Source organism: Diplotaxodon limnothrissa, linkage group LG11, assembly GCF_057381915.1.
Source record: "Diplotaxodon limnothrissa isolate DT_005_m linkage group LG11, D_limnothrissa_male_GT1.1, whole genome shotgun sequence".
Lineage (NCBI taxonomy): Eukaryota > Metazoa > Chordata > Actinopteri > Cichliformes > Cichlidae > Diplotaxodon > Diplotaxodon limnothrissa.
Genome location: NC_140606.1, coordinates 28,594,420 through 28,615,580, shown reverse-complemented (window position 1 = coordinate 28,615,580; position 21,161 = coordinate 28,594,420). Strand labels below are relative to the sequence as shown.

At 36.4% G+C, this 21,161-nt stretch overlaps 1 protein-coding gene across 2 annotated transcripts; it reads right to left on the bottom strand.

Moving 5' to 3' along the window:
* Positions 1–1,307: 1,307 nt before the first annotated feature.
* On the bottom strand, positions 1,308–21,155 carry riiad1 (regulatory subunit of type II PKA R-subunit domain containing 1). Of its 2 annotated transcripts, XM_085365643.1 has the most exons (32): positions 20,979–21,155; positions 20,821–20,897; positions 19,918–19,949; positions 15,830–15,856; positions 14,982–15,056; positions 14,758–14,819; positions 14,143–14,164; positions 12,705–12,753; positions 11,651–11,792; positions 11,299–11,376; positions 11,007–11,200; positions 10,795–10,928; positions 10,278–10,396; positions 10,060–10,181; positions 9,597–9,702; positions 9,254–9,469; positions 9,004–9,174; positions 8,738–8,878; positions 8,520–8,569; positions 7,223–7,343; positions 7,016–7,134; positions 6,784–6,925; positions 6,494–6,687; positions 4,690–4,780; positions 4,404–4,524; positions 3,997–4,178; positions 3,331–3,480; positions 3,114–3,256; positions 2,518–2,654; positions 2,296–2,393; positions 1,692–1,845; positions 1,308–1,390 (listed from the first exon to the last, which is right to left on the bottom strand). In XM_085365643.1, the coding sequence occupies exons 1-32, from the start codon at positions 21,060–21,062 to the stop codon at positions 1,308–1,310; spliced, it is 3,636 nt and encodes a 1,211-aa protein (XP_085221769.1). In that variant the 5' UTR covers positions 21,063–21,155. The 2 variants fall into 2 exon arrangements, with proteins under 2 accessions (XP_085221769.1, XP_085221770.1); XM_085365644.1 differs by lacking the exons at positions 1,308–1,390; positions 1,692–1,845; positions 2,296–2,393; ... (24 more) ...; positions 14,982–15,056; positions 15,830–15,856 and adding an exon at positions 19,661–19,731 and having other exon boundaries at positions 19,903–19,949.
* Between the last annotated feature and the right edge of the window lie 6 nt (positions 21,156–21,161).

Genomic DNA, 21,161 nt, shown 5'->3' with positions numbered 1-21,161 from the left:
CTCATCAGTTCAGAGAAACTGCAAAATCGGCATGTTTAACACAAGTGTTCTAAAAAAATCTGAAAGGAGGAATAAGTGCCAGTTTGATCGAGACGCCTGGTTATCTTGTTTAGAGGATGTTTATTCAGTACAGATGTAATGCAGATTTATTAATTTGGTAGCTCAACAAATGTTGCACCTCCTCAGGTTTTGTCACTACTGAAGAATACTCCCAATAAATTTAATCCTACCTTAATCAAATAGAGTTCACAGCTGAGGTTTGTAGGGTGGATTTATGAACTTTCATGTATTAAAACCATAAACCATAGATGGATGTTTGTATTTTCTGTCCTGATGTTTTGGTTGGATTTCATTTTTGTTTTGTTTTGTTTTGTTTTTAAAGGAGCTGCTATACTTTTTCAGCTGACCACTCTCTTGTTGAGGCTGGCAGCTCACAAAGATCAAACACTTGCTTTTAACTGCAGACTATTTTGCATATTTACATTTGCAAAGGTATTTTTATTTCTAAAACATGGGTATTTTTTTGTTTTAGGTTTTTCTTTTTTTTTTCTTTTTTTCCATTTTCTCAAAAAAATACAAATAACTGAATTTAATTGGTTTTGGAAAGGTTGAAGCCAAGATGTTCAGCCATAAAACAAAATTGTCTTCAAATTAGAAAGGCTGAATGAACGTCTACATGTGGGTGATTTCATAATGTGATCCTCAGTTGTAACTTTGCATTAACGTTCAGACAGGCTGCAAGTTCTGAGCTATTTCTCACCACCATCCATGAATAATATCAATAGACAGCTAACAGTTTTTTAAAAAAAAACTGTCAAAGTTAGCTCTCCCCTGTGCGTGTTTAGCATTGATAAAACAATTTCAAACCAATCATTTCAGAGAAAGAGGGAAAAAAAGTCACTTGTAACTTGGTCATTTCTTTCAACAAACTTCACTGTTGGCTGCTGGCGTAACAATAACGTTTATTAAGTTGAATCATTCTTCGGTTTTTGTCAGTAAATATCAACTTTTCAAAAAACAGTCTCATACCGAGAACATCTGAAAATTAAACATGAAATATTTCTCTGCAATTAATAAAATATATTTTCTTATTAACACATAACACAGTAAAGGAACTCTAACACATCTCAGAAGGTCATCTAATCGTGTGAGCTACAGTCACAAACATGTATAGATTATCATAAAACATCAATCTGTGCAAACGTCTTCAACACTAAATAAACCTGAAGAATTGCTGAACTGTTGTTTATTTTTATTTTATTATTAATATAGGTCTGTAATTAGCTTAAGCAGATGGATGTGATGACTCACAGCAGGAGAAACCCAATGAGAAGCAAGAGAAGGGGCTTCATGAAGGCTGAGAGCCCCTCTGCACCCAGCGATGGAGCTCCTGGACATAGCAGTGAAATATAAAGATTTCTCAGTGATAATATTCAAAGGTCATTAAAACTAAAGTCTAATATTTACATATTGATATATAAATATATCATAATAATTGTTATTATATTGTTAATAAACAATTTAAGTCATATTTATGTTGAAAACACTCTGAAATTAGGTTTTTCAGAATAAGCCAAGCCTACATGGCAGCGTTTAATGGCAGGATGAAATTTAACTTGTTCCAAATACTTCAAAATATTTAGATGACGAAGAACGTGGGAATTAAATGCTGTGCAAATTTGTGTTTTTACCTGATTGAACAGCTCTTTGTGCCTGGTTACGAAAACCAGTTAGAGCCGTTTCAACTGTGTCAAGTTGATCATTATTCAACAGATTTCGCTGTTCAGTGGTCACCATTGCTGCATTGTCAGGCCCAAGGGCCTCCAGCTGAGCAGCAGAGAGTACCTGCAGGGAAAACAGGCATACAACATTTAATAAAATAAAAGTCCTGCATTTAAAATTTGTACTGACATATATTCACACACGTAGAACAAGCGAACTTTAATTTCAATGTTATTAGTGATGCATTTATCCTCTTCATAATGACAATATTTGTTGTCTTTCACTGTACCCTGTGAAAACCTTTATCTCCCTTATTGTAACTAATTACATTTTTATGATCTGCTTTGAAATGGAGTGAGCCTAATAAAAGTAAAACATAGTATACATTTGAGCTCAGTCCACCTGAGCTCAAATTTTCTCTTATAAAATATTTGTAAAAATATCAATTAAGGGTTTTTGTATGTAGGCCTATTTCGGCACGGCCCAACACTCGAGTGAATGTATTTGTTAAATCTGGCCTCTAGGTTTGGCTTCTAGCTTAAAAACAATAGTAGGAAATAAAAAGCTGCTTACAGCAAAATTGTTTGGAGGGATGAGTGGGATACACGTCCTGCTGACAAATGGAAAGACAGATGGGTCCAAAGAAGCCAGCTCCGATGCATCCAGCCCAGCTTAGGGACACAGATGAAAACATTACCAAAAGTGAAAGCTAATTTCTCTCCCAGGTGACACTTTACAGGTATTTCTATGAAATATTCCAATGGGGGTTTTTTTTGTTTGCAGATATTATCTTACCAAGTATGTTGCCCAAGTCTGCAACCTGTGGTTCTGTCCAGGTGCTGGGTTTCCCAAATGCAGCCACAGCTAGAGTTTTTAATTGCTGTAAAATCTGAAAGGAGCACTTAATACCATCCATCGAGCCCACAGCCCTCCTGTGACAAACACAAACTTTCACACATCGTGCAATTGTGACTCTGTATCATTGTGCAGCTCTTTAAAGTTAAAATAATCTTAGCATCACTACCTGTGAACGAGTCTACTCTAAAAAAAGGTTTGTTTATGCACCTGACCAGAAAGAAAGTATTTATGAACTATTTATGATCACTGCTTCAGAAATAAGAAGACATCACAGCTAAAAATTAAAAAAAAGAAACTTTTAAAAAGTCTTGAATGAGTGGCAGAGGTTAAGATTTCTTTTATCTGCATATGACAGGATATCACTTGAATTTTCACTTCTCAAAAGTACTTTCACTACTGTTGCAGAGGTGGGAGGAGATGGGCTGTGGGCAGTCACGGATCATTAGATTAACAAAAAATAATCTGTGAAAATAAGAGCCTGGAAAAATGGGTGACTTAAATAAAATGAAAAGTGAGATGTGCGGTGGACAAACTTGAAGGCGCTGATGTTGAGCTGTTTGATCTCGCTGGAGCTCAGGCCACAGATGAGCCGGTTCAGTGATACCATCTCTGCAGCTCCCAGCTGCTGCGCTTTCAGATTGTTATATTTGGCAATTCCCCTCCACAACGACTCCATCTATTGGCACATGAGTCATGTCATGTGTGTAATCGATATAGCGGTGAGCATGCAATGCTGTTTCTATGCTTCACCTGTGATTGAGTCCACCCACAGCGGGAAATTCCCTCTACAATATCCATTGGCAAGGGGAGATTCTCCAGGTCAGAATTAGAAAAACCCTGATTTATACATTCAAGCTGTATGACCACGCCCTCGTTCATCTGTGACACGGGGCCAAAAGCCTAAAGAAATATACAGAAATATTCACACTAACACAAAATAACTAAATATAGGATTTCTACATACAGACCAGCAAATGCAACCTTAAGAAGTTACAGATTGCGTTTTAATTTTGACACCAGAAGAGTGCAGCGTTTTATTTGTTTGGATATTTACACAGACGTTATTCCTCTCTAACTTCCATTAAGCTGCGGAGCAAATTATACCTAGGTCAGTTTATCAGTTAAGACAAACAGGGATAATAACTGCTCAATTGGATCTTGGTTCAATAATATTAAAATATTGATATTCAAAATGTACACCTTAACTTTCATTAGTGAAGCTGTATTAATTATTATTAATTGTGGGAAAGTGGAAAAAAACTTTTATGTTCCACCTTGATTTACAATAACTTTTTATTACTGTGGCAATCTCACTGTGAGTGCCCGAATCAAAGCCAACTGTTCAAACTAGAAATGCTGGAAAGAAAAAACAGACTGGCGAATGAACGAAACCAAGATGACTGTGTCTCACTGTACCTCAGTAGCTTTTTTGCTGAGCACAGCCAGTTGATCTGCACTGTAGTTCGGGATTTCTCCAAGTATTTCTACAGTGGCCAGGAAAGTGCTGTTTGACATCTTATCCAGCTCTCCTGCTGACCAGTACACATTATCCATTCCCAGTTCTTGAATCAAATTCTCAGTGGGTTCTCTCAGGATCTCTACAGGTATAGACAATATAATCATAAGGCTTTTTAAAAACCACTTTAAATAAAATGTATTTTAATTCAAACTAAAAACTAAACTGTGGCAGAGATTCAAATAAAAAGTTACGCTGCTATTACCATGATCAGTGTTGCTCTTGCTGTTAGAGACACAAGAACTACAAAAAACAGAAATATAAAACTGAATTGTTGCAAAACAGATAAAGCACGCCTCCTTCTCACCCCTCTTTTTACGTGTTGCATTTGATCTAGTGGTGGTAAGAGCAAAGATTTTCTTTTTCAGGGCATCTGAAGGATCAGAGGACAGTGACTTTATGTAACGAAGAACATCCTTCATCCAAGGCTAACGGAGATACAGAGAGGGACAACATCAAGAAAAACTGAAAATATATATCCATTTTTAATCACAAGCAGGAGAGTCACTTCTGAGTTCTGAGTGACTTAATAATGAACATGACAAAAACAAACACAAGATGAGCTGCATGTAATGGACAAGGCAGATACGCACTTTGTTGGGTAGAGCAGACGTGGCAACCTTATCACAAAGAAGAAGGGGACCGACTGATTCCACAGTGTCCTCGGTCCAATCAGAAGAATTTCTACAGATGTTTTAAAAAAGTACACAAGACTACTACTTTAGCTTTTTTGTTTGGCTCTATACAAAACATGTATGTATGTATGTAAGCTGGATGTCACACACACAAAGCACACTGGCTTTGTTCCCCTTATTCACTCAAAAAGAAAGCATATATATATATATATATATATATATATATATATATATATATATATATATATATATATATCTTCATGTTATATTCAGTAAGAACTAGAGATGGCACGATACCACTTTTTTATGTCCGATACCGATACCGATATCATAAATTTGGATATCTGCCGATACCGATATGAATCCGATATAGTGTTTTTTAATCAACAAAACAGTTTTTTAAAATATCTTGCTGCATTTTGCAAGTCTGCAAGTTCATACTCAAGTTTAAAACAACAACTACACTAAAGCTATTCTGTTATACCTGTGTACAAAAAAAATATTTAATAGTTCAGCAATACTGATCAATCTAATAAACTTAAACCTACACCATCCTCCCTATTCTGGTATTTTAAAGAGTACTTAGCGTAAATATTAAGCAACCTAACTAATAGGGTTCCAACTCCCAGCAACAACAAAAATAAATAAATAAAAAATAGGGAACCACCCCTCACGCGCCACCTCATGATGCTTAATCGACGTAATCAACCTTAATTTGATGCAGTGTGAAAAAAAATGCACAGAAATCAATTATTTTTCAAGAAATATTAAATAGATTCAACATCTTTCTTCAACAAAATTGCAGACTGCACAGATGGTACCTTCCCAAAGGAAAAAGTACTATAGCTTACTAGGGTATATATATTAGACTTAATAGTCACTATATACAGTAATTGACTTCTATTCATTTTACATCAAATTAAAACTTTGTGTGTCAGATAATTATTTATTAAAAGCTCGACATTTTAAATGAGAATAAGAAAGAAAAGTATGTCTTTGTGCCCCCTTTTCCCTGTTAATGCCCTATCGGCCCCCCTGGCTAAACTTTGCTAGATCCGCCCCTGCACAGTTACCAGCGTCAGCTACGTAGAAAAAGATCCTGGTGTAGAAAGTAATATTAAATAAATTCTAACAACAGCTTATCAAGCTTAAACGTGCTGCTGTTGTTCAGCCGCTGGTTTCCTCTTTCTGGTGCAAAGTGGGCCAAAAACAAAGAAGAGAGACGGACTCGCGACAGAAAAGCCGATCAGCTGATCATTAAGCAGTTTCACGATTGAAGTAGCAGCCGGAGAGCGAGAGGCAGTCGCTCGTTAAGCTTAACGCAGGAATGCTTTACAAACATTCAGAGATGGACTTACACACTTGCTTTACTTCTCTCGGGGATAACTTTGTCGGAGATGAAATGCCAGGTTGCTAGCGAAGCTCCAAATGCTATCCAGACCACAGGTCCCGCATGCCACAGCCGCTCTATCACGTGATGCATACTGCTCCGACATGCTAACATTCTGAGGTGAGTTACGGCGTGTTGCAAGTTTTGTGAGGTGCTTTCGTGATATTTAATGGATCGGATTACATTTTTTATTTTTCTCCGATATCCGATCCAGTCATTTAGGTCAGTATCGGACCTATACCGATACGTAATATCGGATCGGTCCATCTCTAGTAAGAACCATAACTTTTCTGGAAGCTTTGTGCATCTTTTATATACAGTCTATGGTCCTTCTTTGTATTAACTTTAATGCTCATTAGGAGGGTGTCCTACCCAAAGGTCTGGTGAACCATCTTAATGATATCTGCCCTGTATTGTTGAGGAATATGTTTGCAGGAAGCCATCTCCTGGAAAGCGGAGTTGAGGACATCAGGGTTCATTAGACGCAGCTGGGAAGGCTGCAGCTCACATACGAGGGGCCCTAGCTTGGGCAGATCACCACCGGTGAGGCTGGATAAATCTGTCCCCTACAAAAACACAGCAGACATCTCTAACTGCTGTTGAACAAGCGGATCAATTTATCAGATAATACTTATTGTTACTATGTGTATCCTTGAGTGTACATTGGTTAGGCAGAACAGGGCTTTCTTGGTGAGTGCAGGACGAGACGGGGAATTAAGAGGCAAAGAGCTGATGTTGGCTTCTTCCATCTTGTCAAGGAAAATAGGACAGACAGAACTAGGCAAATCGTCCACATCTGAAGGGCTACGATAAAAGGAATGAGAAAACAGATTTCAACACAAACTTAAAAAAATCTAAACAAACTTTAAACTAGTAAATACACCATTTGCTTACAGCAGGTGAAGAAGCAAAGCTGAAGGAATCTTATCCAGTTCCTGTTCAGTGATGGTTTTGAAATAGTCTGCTCTCTTTTTCACCAAAGTTGCAAAAAGTTTTTTGGCAGCACATCCTGCCTAGAAACATGTTTGTTATAATAGTTATTCTGTGCGGACTGCACACACTATGTAAAGACAAGATGTTTATGTGTGAGTAAATACCTACCTGAACTTTGGAGAGCCACTCTGGAGACTCTGCCATGGCCAAAGCCATTTCCATTACACCGCTGTCAGGAGCTTCATTAATCATCTTACAGGTTATGCCCTGAAGGACCGAACGCATCTTCCTGTGTTAGACAACAATGTTTCAGATGAAGGAGCAACAAACACAGTAACAAGAACATGACAATAACTTAAGCACCAAAGAAAATTGTAAACCTGCATTAAAGGCTTTGGTAAAGATCACACGATAATCTTAAAGAGCTTCACAGAAACAACTAAATGAATAAAATTAAGTAGTAAGGAAATTTATGGTGCAGTGAATTAGATTTTATAGTAGTCTGCAGAAAAAAAAACATATCAGTACTGGGGGCTCTTGGTCTTAATGTGGTTGTACTTTGCATTCACACAGGTGCTCCTAGATATGATCAAATAAGTCACAAATGTAAGTGAAACACTTGCGTTTACATGGCAGAAAGTGAGGGCCAAAGAGCTGTAGACTAATGCGTTAACGAGCTAACTGTGCCAACACACTGATGCCGTGCAGCCCCACGCACAGGGCGATCCGCAATAACTCGTTAATGGAGATTTGCCGCAATAATGCAGTTATTTTAACAAGATTAACGCTGACAGCACTAATATGTATATATATATATCTATATATATATATATATAGATATATAGATATATATAGATATATATATATATATGCATGTACATTCTATGAACCGTTTCTGTGTACAAATATTTGTCAGACTTTGCATAAACATAAAAACTTGGGTCTATTCTTATATTTGCAGTGACAATCTCAGCAGCATATTTGTACTATTTATAAGCTCTGCAATCTGTTCACGTGCATTACGCATTCAATGAAAAGCAATAACATTGACAGGTTGCTCTAAGGCAGTAATGTATTCTCTCTGTACTTGTAATCCTTCAAAAAGGTCAAAGGACTGCCAATAAAAATGATCCATGAGGGTGGCAGTGAGTCAATAGGCCACTTCAGGTGCTTCAGCAAGAACCTATATGGACAAGTTTAGACAGAGAGCTCTAAATCTTAAATGAATACAATGTTTTCTGTTACAGTTAAGTCATGTTACCACTTGTGGCAAATATCCAGGTATAGAGAAATATTTCTGAGATTTGCTGATGAATCAAGTAATAAAGTCAAGTGCTTTAAGCAAAAACTGTAGAAACGATTAGGTGAATAAATTCTTTGGATGCACTTTCTGTTTTTCTATTAGAAGGATTTTTTTTTGCCAAAAAGAGTTTCAGATATTTTGTCAGCAGCATACTTCTCTCACCTAAATTGAAGCTGTTTTAGGTCAGCCATCTTCTTTGCCAGGTATGCTGCCTGAGTAAGAACACACCACAAGTGGCACCATTTTTTGAGTAAAAAGAGAAAATCACAAAATCAGTCATATACTTACTACAGCAATGCATGGATGGTAACAGTAAATAAATTAGAAAACTCAACAAAATAATACAAAGAAGCTGCCTAAGGCATACTTAGCATCACTACCTGTGACCGAGTCCAAGTTTTGTTTGTCACTTGGTCCAAAGAGGTGACATTTGCATCGGCCAAAATGTTAATAGAAACGACGTTAAGTAACTGGGAAGACAACTTTGGCACCAGCGCAGGAGGATGCATTTCCTTAAGCATCTACAGGAAAACATTTAATTCTTTTAAGAATATGTTTAGAAATTAAATCAAAGAAAGAATACATACTTTTTGTTTAAGACACAATGTATTTGGTGTGATGAAATGAAGAAACATGAAGAACTCACCCCTACCAGCATGGCCATTAGCTGTCCCCTGCTCAGTCGTTTGGAGATGTTCTTTAGGCCCTCTGGCTCATTCAGGACCTCTACAGCTTTTACCTGTTTCAGTATACAGTTTGGCAAACCTTCTGCAACGGGCTGAAGTTTCATCAGCTCCATCCCGGATATCTGTTTACACTGAGGCGGAACAGAATGAGGTAAGTATCAAGCAATGAGGACAGCTATCTGACACAAGCCGTCAGCTGAATCCACCCACTTTCTTTTCACCCAAATGTTTCTCGATAAGAGCATGCAGCTGGCTCCTTGTCCATCGGATGTTGGGTCCCAGATTTTTGAGAGCCTGTGTGAGACTGGTGGCAGGGATTGCAGCAATTTCTTTGGCAGACAATGCAGTAACAGTACTGCTTAAGTCTCGTATTATTTGAGCAGGGCTTGACAGTGACCTCAGAGAACTGAGAAGCCGTGTCTTCAGCTTGTGTTTTGGGAAGGATAAAAGAGAGAACGAGTAATTATGACACTATTGAGATTCAAGAAACAATTCAAATCTTTGATCAAAGAAGATAAATGTGAAAGTTTGGGTAAGCGTAAGTGAAAAATACCCCTTTGATTTGGGAGCTGTCACACTGGTCCAGTTGAGAGAGGAGTTTCCCACTGAAGTTAGCATTCAACTCTGGGGGATCATAATAGCAAGCCAGTGGGCCAAGTCTGTGGAGATTCAAATACCAGACAACGTAGTGATTATTTCAAATCCTTCACACATTTTTGTGTGAAACCTTGTGTTTCTTTCTGTCCCTATAAGATCTAAGATCAGAAACCTCAGTGATGTTGTGTTATTTTGGTATGTAGCGGGTAAAGTAAAACCACTCGGCAGTCTTTTAAAAAATGACATGACATGTTATGTACAACTAGATCCTTTTCCTGAAATGCTTCTTATCACTTCTTTCACAGCAGACATGTTAGAGCAAAAAAGAAGAAGACTCTGGGCTTTCCCCATAGTGACAAATCAATATTTTTACTGTTAACACCTGCACCTGCTAATGTACATCAATAATGTATACACACTTTTCCACATGTTCTGGAAACTCCTGTGAACTGAAGCACTCTTGGATTCTATGGAGCAACTTCTTACTCAGAGTGGGGTTCATCGTGGTTTTGAACTTAGCTGAAGAGAAAAACTTGCATAGCTAGAAGACAAAACAAAGCAGACCAACCAGGAAAAAATTATAACCTTGTTGTTTTTTTCTCTTCCATGTCTTATTTCTTCTTTATCCTTCTCTTACCTCTACTTTAGAAGAATAATTAACATCACTTGGTGGTAAATAGGACAGGTAGGGTCCCAAAATAGTCAGTGCTTCCAAATTCAGCCATTCCAGTGAAGGGGAGCAGATATCCACATGCTCTATTAATAAATCAAGGTTTTACAATGCACATTTATACTTATCAGAAGCGCAACGAGAGAAATGAGGTAGAAAACAAGGCATCTTAATTGCCTCTTAAAATGTATTTGCGAGACTGTGGTGTGTTGGTGGATCTGTCTGTATGGTCATTTAAATTTTACTAAATTGAAACAGAAATTGTTCAAATGGGATAAAACTACAAATTAAGGTTTAACATAGATCAGAGTCAGGGTTTTGCAGGTTCTGGGTATAATGGAAGTCCCAACGTAAGTAACATGAGTCAATTTACAGTTTTTCTCACATAAAAAATGCCATCAAACTGTAATAGCCTCTGAAGTTATGCTAACAGAACTGTATGTGTGTACATAGATTTTATCAATTGATTTCTGACTTTTCTTACTTAATGTTGTGTAAACCCATGGCTTTATTGAACAGTTGAAGTAGTTTTGGGTGATCTGATCTTTCGCCCATTCAGCCACACGAGTCCTTTGACCAGGAGGTATGCGATCATACATACTCTTCAACATGTCCATCCTGGAAACAACACCAGGTTTATTTATAGGAAAGGTTATGAAAAAGCCAGATAATATTATTCCATAAAAGCATACTCACATGTTTTTTAGCTTTGGGATATCTACGTTCATCAGAAGTTTTGTTTTTAGGAAGGGCATAAGCCCCGCCATAGGTGTAACAGCCCACATCAGTTTTCTGTAGTCATTTGAGTCCATGCTGTTTTTATCCTGTGTGGTCAAAGTTGCCCAGGAAAGAGGGGCTGCAAACGCTTGCATATAACATCCAGAATCCTCCTAGGAGAAAAGGATAGATGGCAGACATGATAAGACTGTTAAAAAACAGTAACAATTTATCCATTGCATTTATTTTTTGGGGGGAGGGTTTCCCTTGCCTTTGATATGCCACCAGAATAGTTTCTCATCACCTCAATCATGCCTGGAAGATTGCTGCAATTCCACATCTGGTTAGTCTATTAACAGACAGACAGAAAAAACATTAACGGTCAGAACTGCACAACAAAAAATTCATACTGACTATTAATAAGACAATAAGCGCTGCTTTAAATAATCAGTGACTTTAATGACTAACCTGGTACTCATAAAAAAATGAATTACATGTTTCAGTTAATACAGAGTGCATCAAAAAGAATCATCCGATTTCAAAAGGCTATATTTTTTAAGGAAATGGAGATAGATTATACAGTATGTGTGATTATGGGTGTATGGATGTTTATATTTTCAAACCATTTTTTGTGAAATATCCACGGGGAGTTGACCAAATGACTTCATGTTTGTTCCTGTAGTGACTGAGGTCAGGAGATGACGAAAAGTGGAAAGGAGGGCGTTCGACTGGTTAGCATCTCTGTTCTGCACAGAACCACTAAGGCTAATGAGAGAGCAAATAAAAGCTGATGAGAATAAATGTTTTCACATATGAAATATACCAAATATCCTTTGATTAACTAGACACATTTGACCAGGCAAAACCATATTCTTAAGATGGAGTTAAATACCAATGTCATAGCTTATCAATAAGTTATTTACTAACATTTTGCAGCAAAAAGCAAAAGCAAATCTTTTCTTTACACTTATTTATGAAAATACTGGCAACCACCAGTGTTACCCCTCAGCCTCCTCGTAGACACATGTATGGTACCAATTTTAAAATCTTATGTCACCTTGTTCTGAAGTTCACTAGCTGGGACCGAATCCTCATTTTTAGGTTTAACGGCAGATAAGCGTTGAAGGAGTATGTCTCCAAGTTTTAGACTAGTTGGTTAGTTACATTTCTTTTCCTTGTTTATGCACAAAATTGATAAAGAATAACTTGAGGGACAAAAAAGACAAGAGAACTAAATTATTCCCAATTATCACGTTCAAAAGACTTACAGAAAACTTACTCTGACCTCGGGGTCGAGATCACTCAGATTCAAACTTGTCCAAGATTTATAGTAGATGCACCTATGGTATCAGTTTAAAAATCCCACATTGCCTCGTTCTTGAGTTATTGCATTCACAACATTTTCAGAAAACTTGACCTCTGGCCTTTGACCTTTAAGTCGAGGTCACTGAGATTTGAGCTTGTCCGCAATTTTTAGTAGATGCATCTATGGTATCAATTTGAAAATCTACGGTGACTTTTTTCTTGAGTTATGGAAATCACAAAGAGTTTCAGTGGGGTGACGACAAAAAGTGGATAAGCATAAAGAAAAATATTACACAACAGTCCAAATAAGTGTGATAACTGAAGTGACCACTTGATTCTTCAGGACAGCAACAAAATACAAAAACGAATTACCTGGAGTTGAAGACACTGTTGACCTGCATCAAATTAGGCTCTGGGTATCCTGTAAAATCAAACCATTTGCCACATATCAGTTGTGGCTCATATTACAGAATGTGGTCAGGGTACTCACACTCTCACACTGACGCCAATTCAGCATGGTGACTGGAGTTACATTACAATTACTCCAACAAAACATTTTAAGGTTCAGCTTCAGTACACCCTGTGTCAGTTCCAAGATTTTATACATGTTAATTTTTTAATGAAGCTATTCATTTTGCAGAGGAATTCACTCCTGGGACTGGCAACTATGTTGAACGTACAGTGGTCCCTCGCTATAATGCGGTTCACTTTTCGCGGATCTTTTTTTGGCATGATTTTTTGTTGTTTACAGCGCTTTGTGTTCTGCGTCCTGGTCAGCTGTAGACCATTGTCAATCAATCTCCTCCGTGCCGTGTCCCCTGTACAGTACAGAATGTGTTCAGCTTGTCAAATTTATATAAATCTTCTATCTCTAGCAGTGTGACTGTGAAGTGCTGTACTGTATGTTTGTAAGTTTTCTCCCTCACAAACACAACAATGCCGACGAAACGTTTTTTTCACTATCAAAGGTACCTGCGCTAGCACCCAAAAGGCAGAGGACGATGCTAACCATCGCACAAAACGTTAGCCTTCTAGACATGCTAAAGGAAGGTGGAAGTTAGCGTATTTTTCAGACCATAAGGCACCACAGTATGAGACGCATTAAGCAACAAAATAGTCAGATCAGTCAAACTTTACTCAACTCATTCTTCTTTCTTCCTCAACGTCCATATCATTGATTTGTTAATCTTGAATTCTCTCACTGAGGCTCTATTCCCATGTTCTGGACCTGAAAACAGGGTTTGATCTTTGGTTTCATTATATAATACTGGACTTATTTTTCTACGAAGGCTTAAACTGTGAGGGTCTTTAAACAAGAGAGAAAAGTGTGAAAATCTTCGAGCCTGTCTGAGAAAACTGTATAAAGTGTGTAGTGAGGGGTTTTAATGTAAAAAATAAAGTTGGGATTTCACAGATCGCGGGTTATTTTTAGAACGTACATCTCACGATAAACGAGGGACCACTGTATTACACTTGTGAACAATGTTTTTCACAGAAGAATGATCGGTTTGCTGGTTCGATTCCAGTCGGAGACACGAATCCCTTTTTGGGGGTTGCGTCAGTAAGGGCAGCTGAAGCACCAGGCTGGTAGGACTTATCCTCTTAATTCCTATGGAAGCAGTAAGGGTGTACTTTTGTAATTAATGTGTCATGCGTTGCTGTACATATGAGGTTGTGTTTGCCTAACTTAAAGACTCTTTAATGAACAGATTATTTTTATTACGCAGTGATGTATAAAAATGTGAAAGAGGGTGTACTTTACACACATACACATTCTTCTCTTTAAAAAGTGTATTGAAAGTTTTCTTACCTCTATAGTAGCACTTCTTCATCTGATGAAGAAAAAAAATAAAATAAAATCACTGGCCCCAAACTGAATATGAACACATTTTATTCGCTTTGATGCTTTGTTTAATGCATGACTCTATGATTCAATTGTCACTATGTAAATGCCAGTGTTTCACCCGCTCCATTAAAGGCTTTACTGGGGAAAAGCTGATGGGAGGTTGACGAAACCTCAGCCCACAGAATGTTGATATACGCACTTTTCTTAATGCTCTTTTCTTTAAAGGCTTACAGACACACAAGCACTCATTTATTAGCACACTAAAAAATACATGCAAAAAAAAAAAATACGCATGAAGCCTCCTACTAATGTAAGAAAGATCTCTAAGAAGACAGCGTAAAGGCTCTTTCACTTTTTTTTAATCTTAGTTTTGGCTGCATTTATACCTTATTTTTTTTACAGTGATTATTTATTTATTTTGGGATTTAAGAAAATGTTTTCTTTATAAAAAATATTCAATATCGGATTACTCGATAAACTGATGAGAATACTTAATTATTTAATAACTGACAGCTCCAGCCCTACTCTTAAGCCTGAAAAATAAATTTCTACTGACGTGAAATTCAGAAAACACCTTACCAGTTTTTCAGTCACTTTTTCTAACTCAGCTTTTTCTTGAGGCCCCATATGTGGAAGTTGAGCTAGGCAGACACGTAAAGGTGTGTATTAATGAACACACACTTTTAATAGCATTCATACATGTATGTTTATGTGCCTATGAGAACACATATTTACATTAACAAACATATAGTATAAAAAAGGGGTAAAACGGGTATACTGAGTGTGATGTTTTTGGAGCTTACCGAAAACTGCAGAGGCCAAGATGAGCAGAACCAAACAAGCTCCTCCCTTCGGAGCCATGTGGATAGGCTGTGCGTCTGTTCGACAGGATGGTATTACATAATGTGTTAACATGAACACAAATGACATGTTTGGCACAGATCTTCTTTCTTGGGCTTTAATTTCACTTCTAGTTGCATGCAGTTAATCCTCATTGGTCTTCACTTGTTGTTGAAACTGTCTCTATGTGAGCCACCTCCAGTTTTGTGATATACTTCCTCCAGTGAGGATTTATGATCACACTTTCCTAGTAACCGTGTGAGCTATTCATCCTTTGGGAATCTCTGAGGACTTTGGAGGATAACTTGCAGTGAAAAACAGGTTTGGTAATGCACGCAATGTACTGTGGAACAATATTTTAGCACCACGTTGTTGTCTTCTCTTCTTTTGTCCTATCATTTTTACCTTTTTTTAATGTATTTGGTTCACATTCATTAGGATTTCCCTTCACCAACATTTGTATACTGTTATGTTGAATTCACTGTTTACTTTACAGAGATTTTTCTTCTCATTTAAATATTTCAGCAGATTATGAATAATAAAGAATGAAAAGAGTATTAGAACAAAAATGAGTGTTTTAACCACGCAGTCTCAACAGTGTGTATGTAAGAGCAGGATTTAGAGCATATCTTTTCTTTACTATTATATCATCTATTAGCGAGAAAAACAAAACATTAAAATATAAATGTTCATCTGTGCCAGATCTGTAAAGGTTTACAGTTAAATTTAAATAATAGTATTACAAGAACTGAGAAAGAAAAAAAATAATAACTTTTGCAACTTATGAATATATAAATTAGTTGTTACTTACAGATTACCAGTCTTCTCCTTGGTAGATCTGAGAAAAAACAGGATGCATAAGCATAAGAGTGTTCGTCCTCTGTGCCTGTACTTCGTGACTAATGTGATCTGGGAGGATGTCCACCTGTAACTGACACAGTCAAAGCAGGGGGACGGCATTAATACAGCACTGTGTGTGTGTGTGTGTGTGTGTGTGTGTGTGTGTGTGTGTGTGTGTGTGTGTGTGTGTGTGAGTATTTGCTTTTTTTAACAATCAAAATAAGTTTCACGTTGAATTCACAAAATTTCTGATTCTTCAGGCAAAACCTCAGTAATAAGTCAAAACAGTTTTGTCTTTACTCATTGCTAACACCGCTGAGTATTCATTATTACATTCATGTAACTCAGATTTTTCCAATCAATCATGTGTGTATTGCAGTTCTAGAAAAAATAAGAAAACATTAAGCAAAATTAGAACTGTCACCCCACAGTTACTACCTCCTAACTATTTTACAACGTGCTACGGCGTGTCTGGTGCGATTAAGCTCTTAAGTTCCTCCAATCACACAAGAAAAAGAAACATCAACTTTCACATTTTATATATACACAGTATATCTCATAATTAAATCCTATATCACAGCAAAGCATCTAATAGACATGCTGGTCCACCATGTCCATTTCACGCTTTGCCTATTCTAAGTGTGAAATGGACACACATGCAGAAATTGCAGTACCAGCAGGGGGAGATACTATATTCAAAGCCAAGAAGTCGCTGGCGAGCAAGGAAGGTATGAATCTAGGGTCCTTGAACAATTAAGCTAGGCTACTAGTATGTATTTACATGTAACTGTTGGTAATGTCTATTTAAACACTTTTCTGTGATATTTTCATGTTCAAAATAAAATATCTCTCTCTGCTGGTACTGCAGCTTACTGAAACTTACTACAACTTTTGCATGTGTGTCTATTATTGTTTACTTTGCCATTATATTGAGTTGCATAGTTATTATCAAGTATGAATCAAACAAACATCGTGCTACAGAAGAAAAACCTTGAAAGAGGACACTTCAATGGGTAAATTGTGAAGTGACATATAAATCTGGTCTTATAAAATTCTGTTATTTGTTTGCATAAACTATATAGAAAACCGTATGTGGACAAAATCAAGCATTTAAACACTCTGCTTTAACAAACATTTGTTTAAGAATGGGTAATTAAAAAGAGCTCATTGAATTTGTGTGTGGCATTATAATACAATGCCAACATTACAACAAGTTTGCGAAATTTTCTCTCTCCTAGATACTCCTCGATTAACGATATGTGAAATTGCAAAGTGGAAGCATTTAGGAACCACAGTAGCTCAACCATAAAGAAGCAAAGTTGCTGCTGAGGTGGCTTAAAGTTTCAGAGCAGGGCTAACAAGTGCGTGCCTATTGCCTAACTGCAGACCTCCAAACCTCCTCTGGAATAAGTCTAATGTGTGAGTGGTCCAGGAGCTTTGATCATATCATGTATGGGCATGTATGTATATCATGTAATTCTCATCTGCTGTGCACGTATACTAGTTAAATTACATTAGTAGCAAGTGTCAACAAAAATTAAGTGCTGTAATTGCGTATAAGGTCTGGTGAAGAGAACATTAATTCACCTAAAAGTTATGAATAAAATCATTCACAAATCATTAATAAAAGTAATAATTGGTAACTCTGAAGCTGTTATTCTAATAAATTCAGTGAAGCACAATGTTTATTTAGAGTTTATGTCATGATAATATCTCAGTTAAATTGTATTTAAGATAAACATACCACAGCTCATATACAAGTATTTTTCATATAAAAATGTGAAGTCAAAACAAAAAAAGACTATTTACATTTTCCAGGGCGAAAGCACATAAATATGAAACAACTGCCACTGGTGGGTAAGGCTACTATTAAAAAAACAGTAAATAGCTCACCCATCGTACTATTAAGTAATTAAAATATCTGACAGGACACTAGAGCAATAATATTTTTTAAGATTGATCATAATATCTAGAGCACTGAGCACTGTGCAGTTGCCTCACTAGTTCCTAACAAGCAGTATTCAAAGAAGTCCATGTAGCTGAGCTTAAATAGCTCAAATGGGATTAAAGCAAATCACACATGGGGCACAATTAAATCCTTGTCTCTTTACAATAATACATCAGATGGACATCCTTTTCTCGTTAAAATATAATTACACTATTACCTAACTGTTATGTTAAAATCAATAAAGAAATTAAATTGAATTCCTTCTTAACTCTTCTTCAAATTAGACCAAACTAGAAACGGAAATAGACATCAAAATAAAAACACACCCCAACCAAGTAATCGCACTCATGTCAGTTTAAGTCTGGTCAAGTGTTAAGCTCAAATTTTTTAATTTAACATTTACTAATATTAAATACTTACTTACTAATATTTCCAAACATAACATAAGCTAAATGAGCTAATAGTTACGGGTTAGCAAATGTTTACTCATTAGCCTACTATTACCATTAGCCGTTTTCCACATACACCTAAAAAGACTGAAATGGTTACAAGAACAATAAAGAACTTATACGGATGTTTTTATTTCATGTGTATTCAGCTCACATTGATCCATTTACCTTCACTATTTCTGTGCCACCAGCTCCTTGCCCTATGTTAAAACAAATTTCTGTTAACTTAGCTAAGTAAGCTAACGAGCTAGCTTTTACTTATTAGCCTATTGTTACACATCAAAAAATGCCTGTAAAGATTATAGGAAGGTGAAAAAAGTTAATAATGCAAATATTCTTGCTTAATGTCTTTTACCTTCAGCTGTCCAACTTTTTTCTGCTTATGGCTGCCGAATTAATTCTTTACTTTGCTTGTTTTTTTTAAGTTAGCTAATATTACCTTTATTTATTAGCTTACTGTTACTGGCAGTACCATTCAAACAATAGAAAATCTGTCTATAAAGATTTAAATAATCACAGAGAATAGTTGCCAAAAAGAAAAGAAGCACCAGATAAATGCAGTAAGTTGGCCTATACTTTTTTACCTTCTGTAATTTTTTGGTTTAGCCAAGTCGATCCTATTTTCACTGTAAAAGGATTATCATAAACTGGCCCGCCTACCTGGAAAGAGTTTCTGTCCACCTCCAATGCACATGGAACTTACACTGTGAAGGAGGAAAAAGTGATTCTTTAAATTTAAAAATGGTTTAGGTGTCTGTGTTTGATTCCTAATATCCACGACCCCTTGCTTAACCAAAGGTTTACATTAATTATATTAGTGGTATTAGTGCTTTCTTTCTGCTTTCTAGTCTAATAAACAACCAAATAACTAAAATTAAACTAATTTAAACTTATGCTACAGCTGTAAAATTTAGTTAGTTAGGCATCTAAAGATACTTGTATTTAAACACTTATTTTTTGAAAATTTTTATTATGTTATTGTTAGGCAGGTTGTGCTAGATCTGTGTATTCTGCTAACAACTATATGACAAGCTTATCTTAAATTGTCTTCAAGGGTTAGACTGATAAATAATTCCTGTATATCAGCCAGGTTAACCAATAATTTGCATTTTCTTGTCAGTATGGCTTTCTAGAGTGTGGATCGTGGCTTTAAAAAACATTTTATTGTGTAATTTATATAAATACTTGTGGTGACGTGACAAAATATTTAATACCACTCAAGGTATATCAAGGTAATTATACATTTAAGGATTTTGATTAATAAATAAGCATAAAACCCTTTAGGACCCTTGTCCACAAACTGGACAATGGAGCAACTGAAGCAGCATCATTGTTCCAAAAAACATAGTCCATAAATTTTTTTTATCAATATAGAGAAAACATAGGTGAAGTTGTTGGAAGTGTTTTAGTTTGTCTCGCTGTTTCCTTCCATTTTGGGGAGAATAGTTTCTTCAAGGTTTGGATTTGAGAAGTGATCTGAAAAAGTCCAACAAAAGAGAGAAATTGTAAAAAAAAAACGTGGCAGACTTTAAATATGTATTTATATTTATTCACTAACTAAACACTGGGCAAAAGGATGAATGTGAAAATAAATAATAGTGACCAACTGGCCATTTTTGGTGTTGATGCACACTGCACACAACTCACCTGCAGCAAACTCACGGATGTCAGCTGGCTGTTTGTGAAGCACATCCCTGTGAGGAGAGGTGGCAAATGACAAATTATTGCTCAAGTAGACTTGAGTGATGGTGCTTTAAGCTTTGGGCTGTTTGGAGGCCTTTTAAAATTATTCTTTGGACTTGGGCTCATTGTCAGTCCATCAAAAGAATGGTTATTTTAAGTTTGTTTGTTTGTTTATTTGTTAGTTGCAAAAGGCAGACAATATCTAAAGTAGAGCTCTGGGATGTCCTAAAGAAGCCTCGAAAAACTATTCCTGAATACTACTTAACAAAATTACAAGAAAACTTTTGTAAAATCGTTTGTACTTTGCTCCATACTGTATCCACATGCATGTTTAAATAAATCACTGCACATATTTCCCATTTATTGCTCGGATATTAGATTAATTATTCCAGAATTATTGAATTATTTTTTTATTTTTTGAGGCTGTTAAAACCTTTTTTGGCAGCTCCAAAATCAATTTAAGCAGGGAAAACTCAGATTTTAATACTGAGGTTGTAACATGTGTTAAAAATATGATACAGAGACTAAGCTTGAATAGCAGAAACCATATTGCAGTACATATATTGGTGTAAATCCTTTTCAGGGTATACATATATTGTATTATTATATTGCAAAATACATTGTAATCTTTCATACATTTCTTTGAAAGGGTAGCTGGTTCCACTGAATGTACAGAGGTTATTAATATAATATGTTATACACAGTGAAAATAAAATGAAAGTTTGCATATTACCCTAGAAATGTAACATTTGCTGTAAGATAAATAAATACAAACAAAATTAAACTTAAAGCAGACAGTGTTAAGTTCAACAATAAAACATCACAAACATTTTTCCCCATTCAGCATGTATTTTTGTGATATTAATGTGAACTTGAGCAGACCTTAGAAAGTCGCCTATGAGTACGTCTACTTCGGGATGCGACCTCAAATACCTCTCGTTGTCGATTCTCGTCTTGATCTGGGTCAATGCGAAAAGCATTTCAGGACATAGCTTACAAATAAAGGTGGTATTTTAGCGTTGAGAAATGCAACACGTTACCTTAAACTGTCGCAGTTTCTCTTGCTGCTCAGCGTTTAGTACAGAGACGTCTAGCTTGGTCACACCGTCTGTCTCAGCCATCATTTCTCTAAGAAAATGCTATATTTCTGTCAAAGTGCGAACCCTGCAGTGTTCACTGACTGCAAATCTACAGCGAACCCTGAAGTCACGATAAGCACGAGT

What these genes read in the sequence shown, in the direction of transcription:
- riiad1 (XM_085365643.1), bottom strand. Translation starts at nt 21,062, where the DNA reads ATGATGGCTGAGACAGACGGTGTGACCAAGCTAGACGTCTCTGTACTA. An exon ending in ATTCTGGTGGCATATCAAAG is followed by an intron (nt 11,201 to 11,298) that starts GCAAGGGAAACC and finishes CTTTTCTCCTAG; the next exon opens with GAGGATTCTGGATGTTATAT. An exon ending in ACAAAGAGCTGTTCAATCAG is followed by an intron (nt 1,391 to 1,691) that starts GTAAAAACACAA and finishes TGCTATGTCCAG; the next exon opens with GAGCTCCATCGCTGGGTGCA.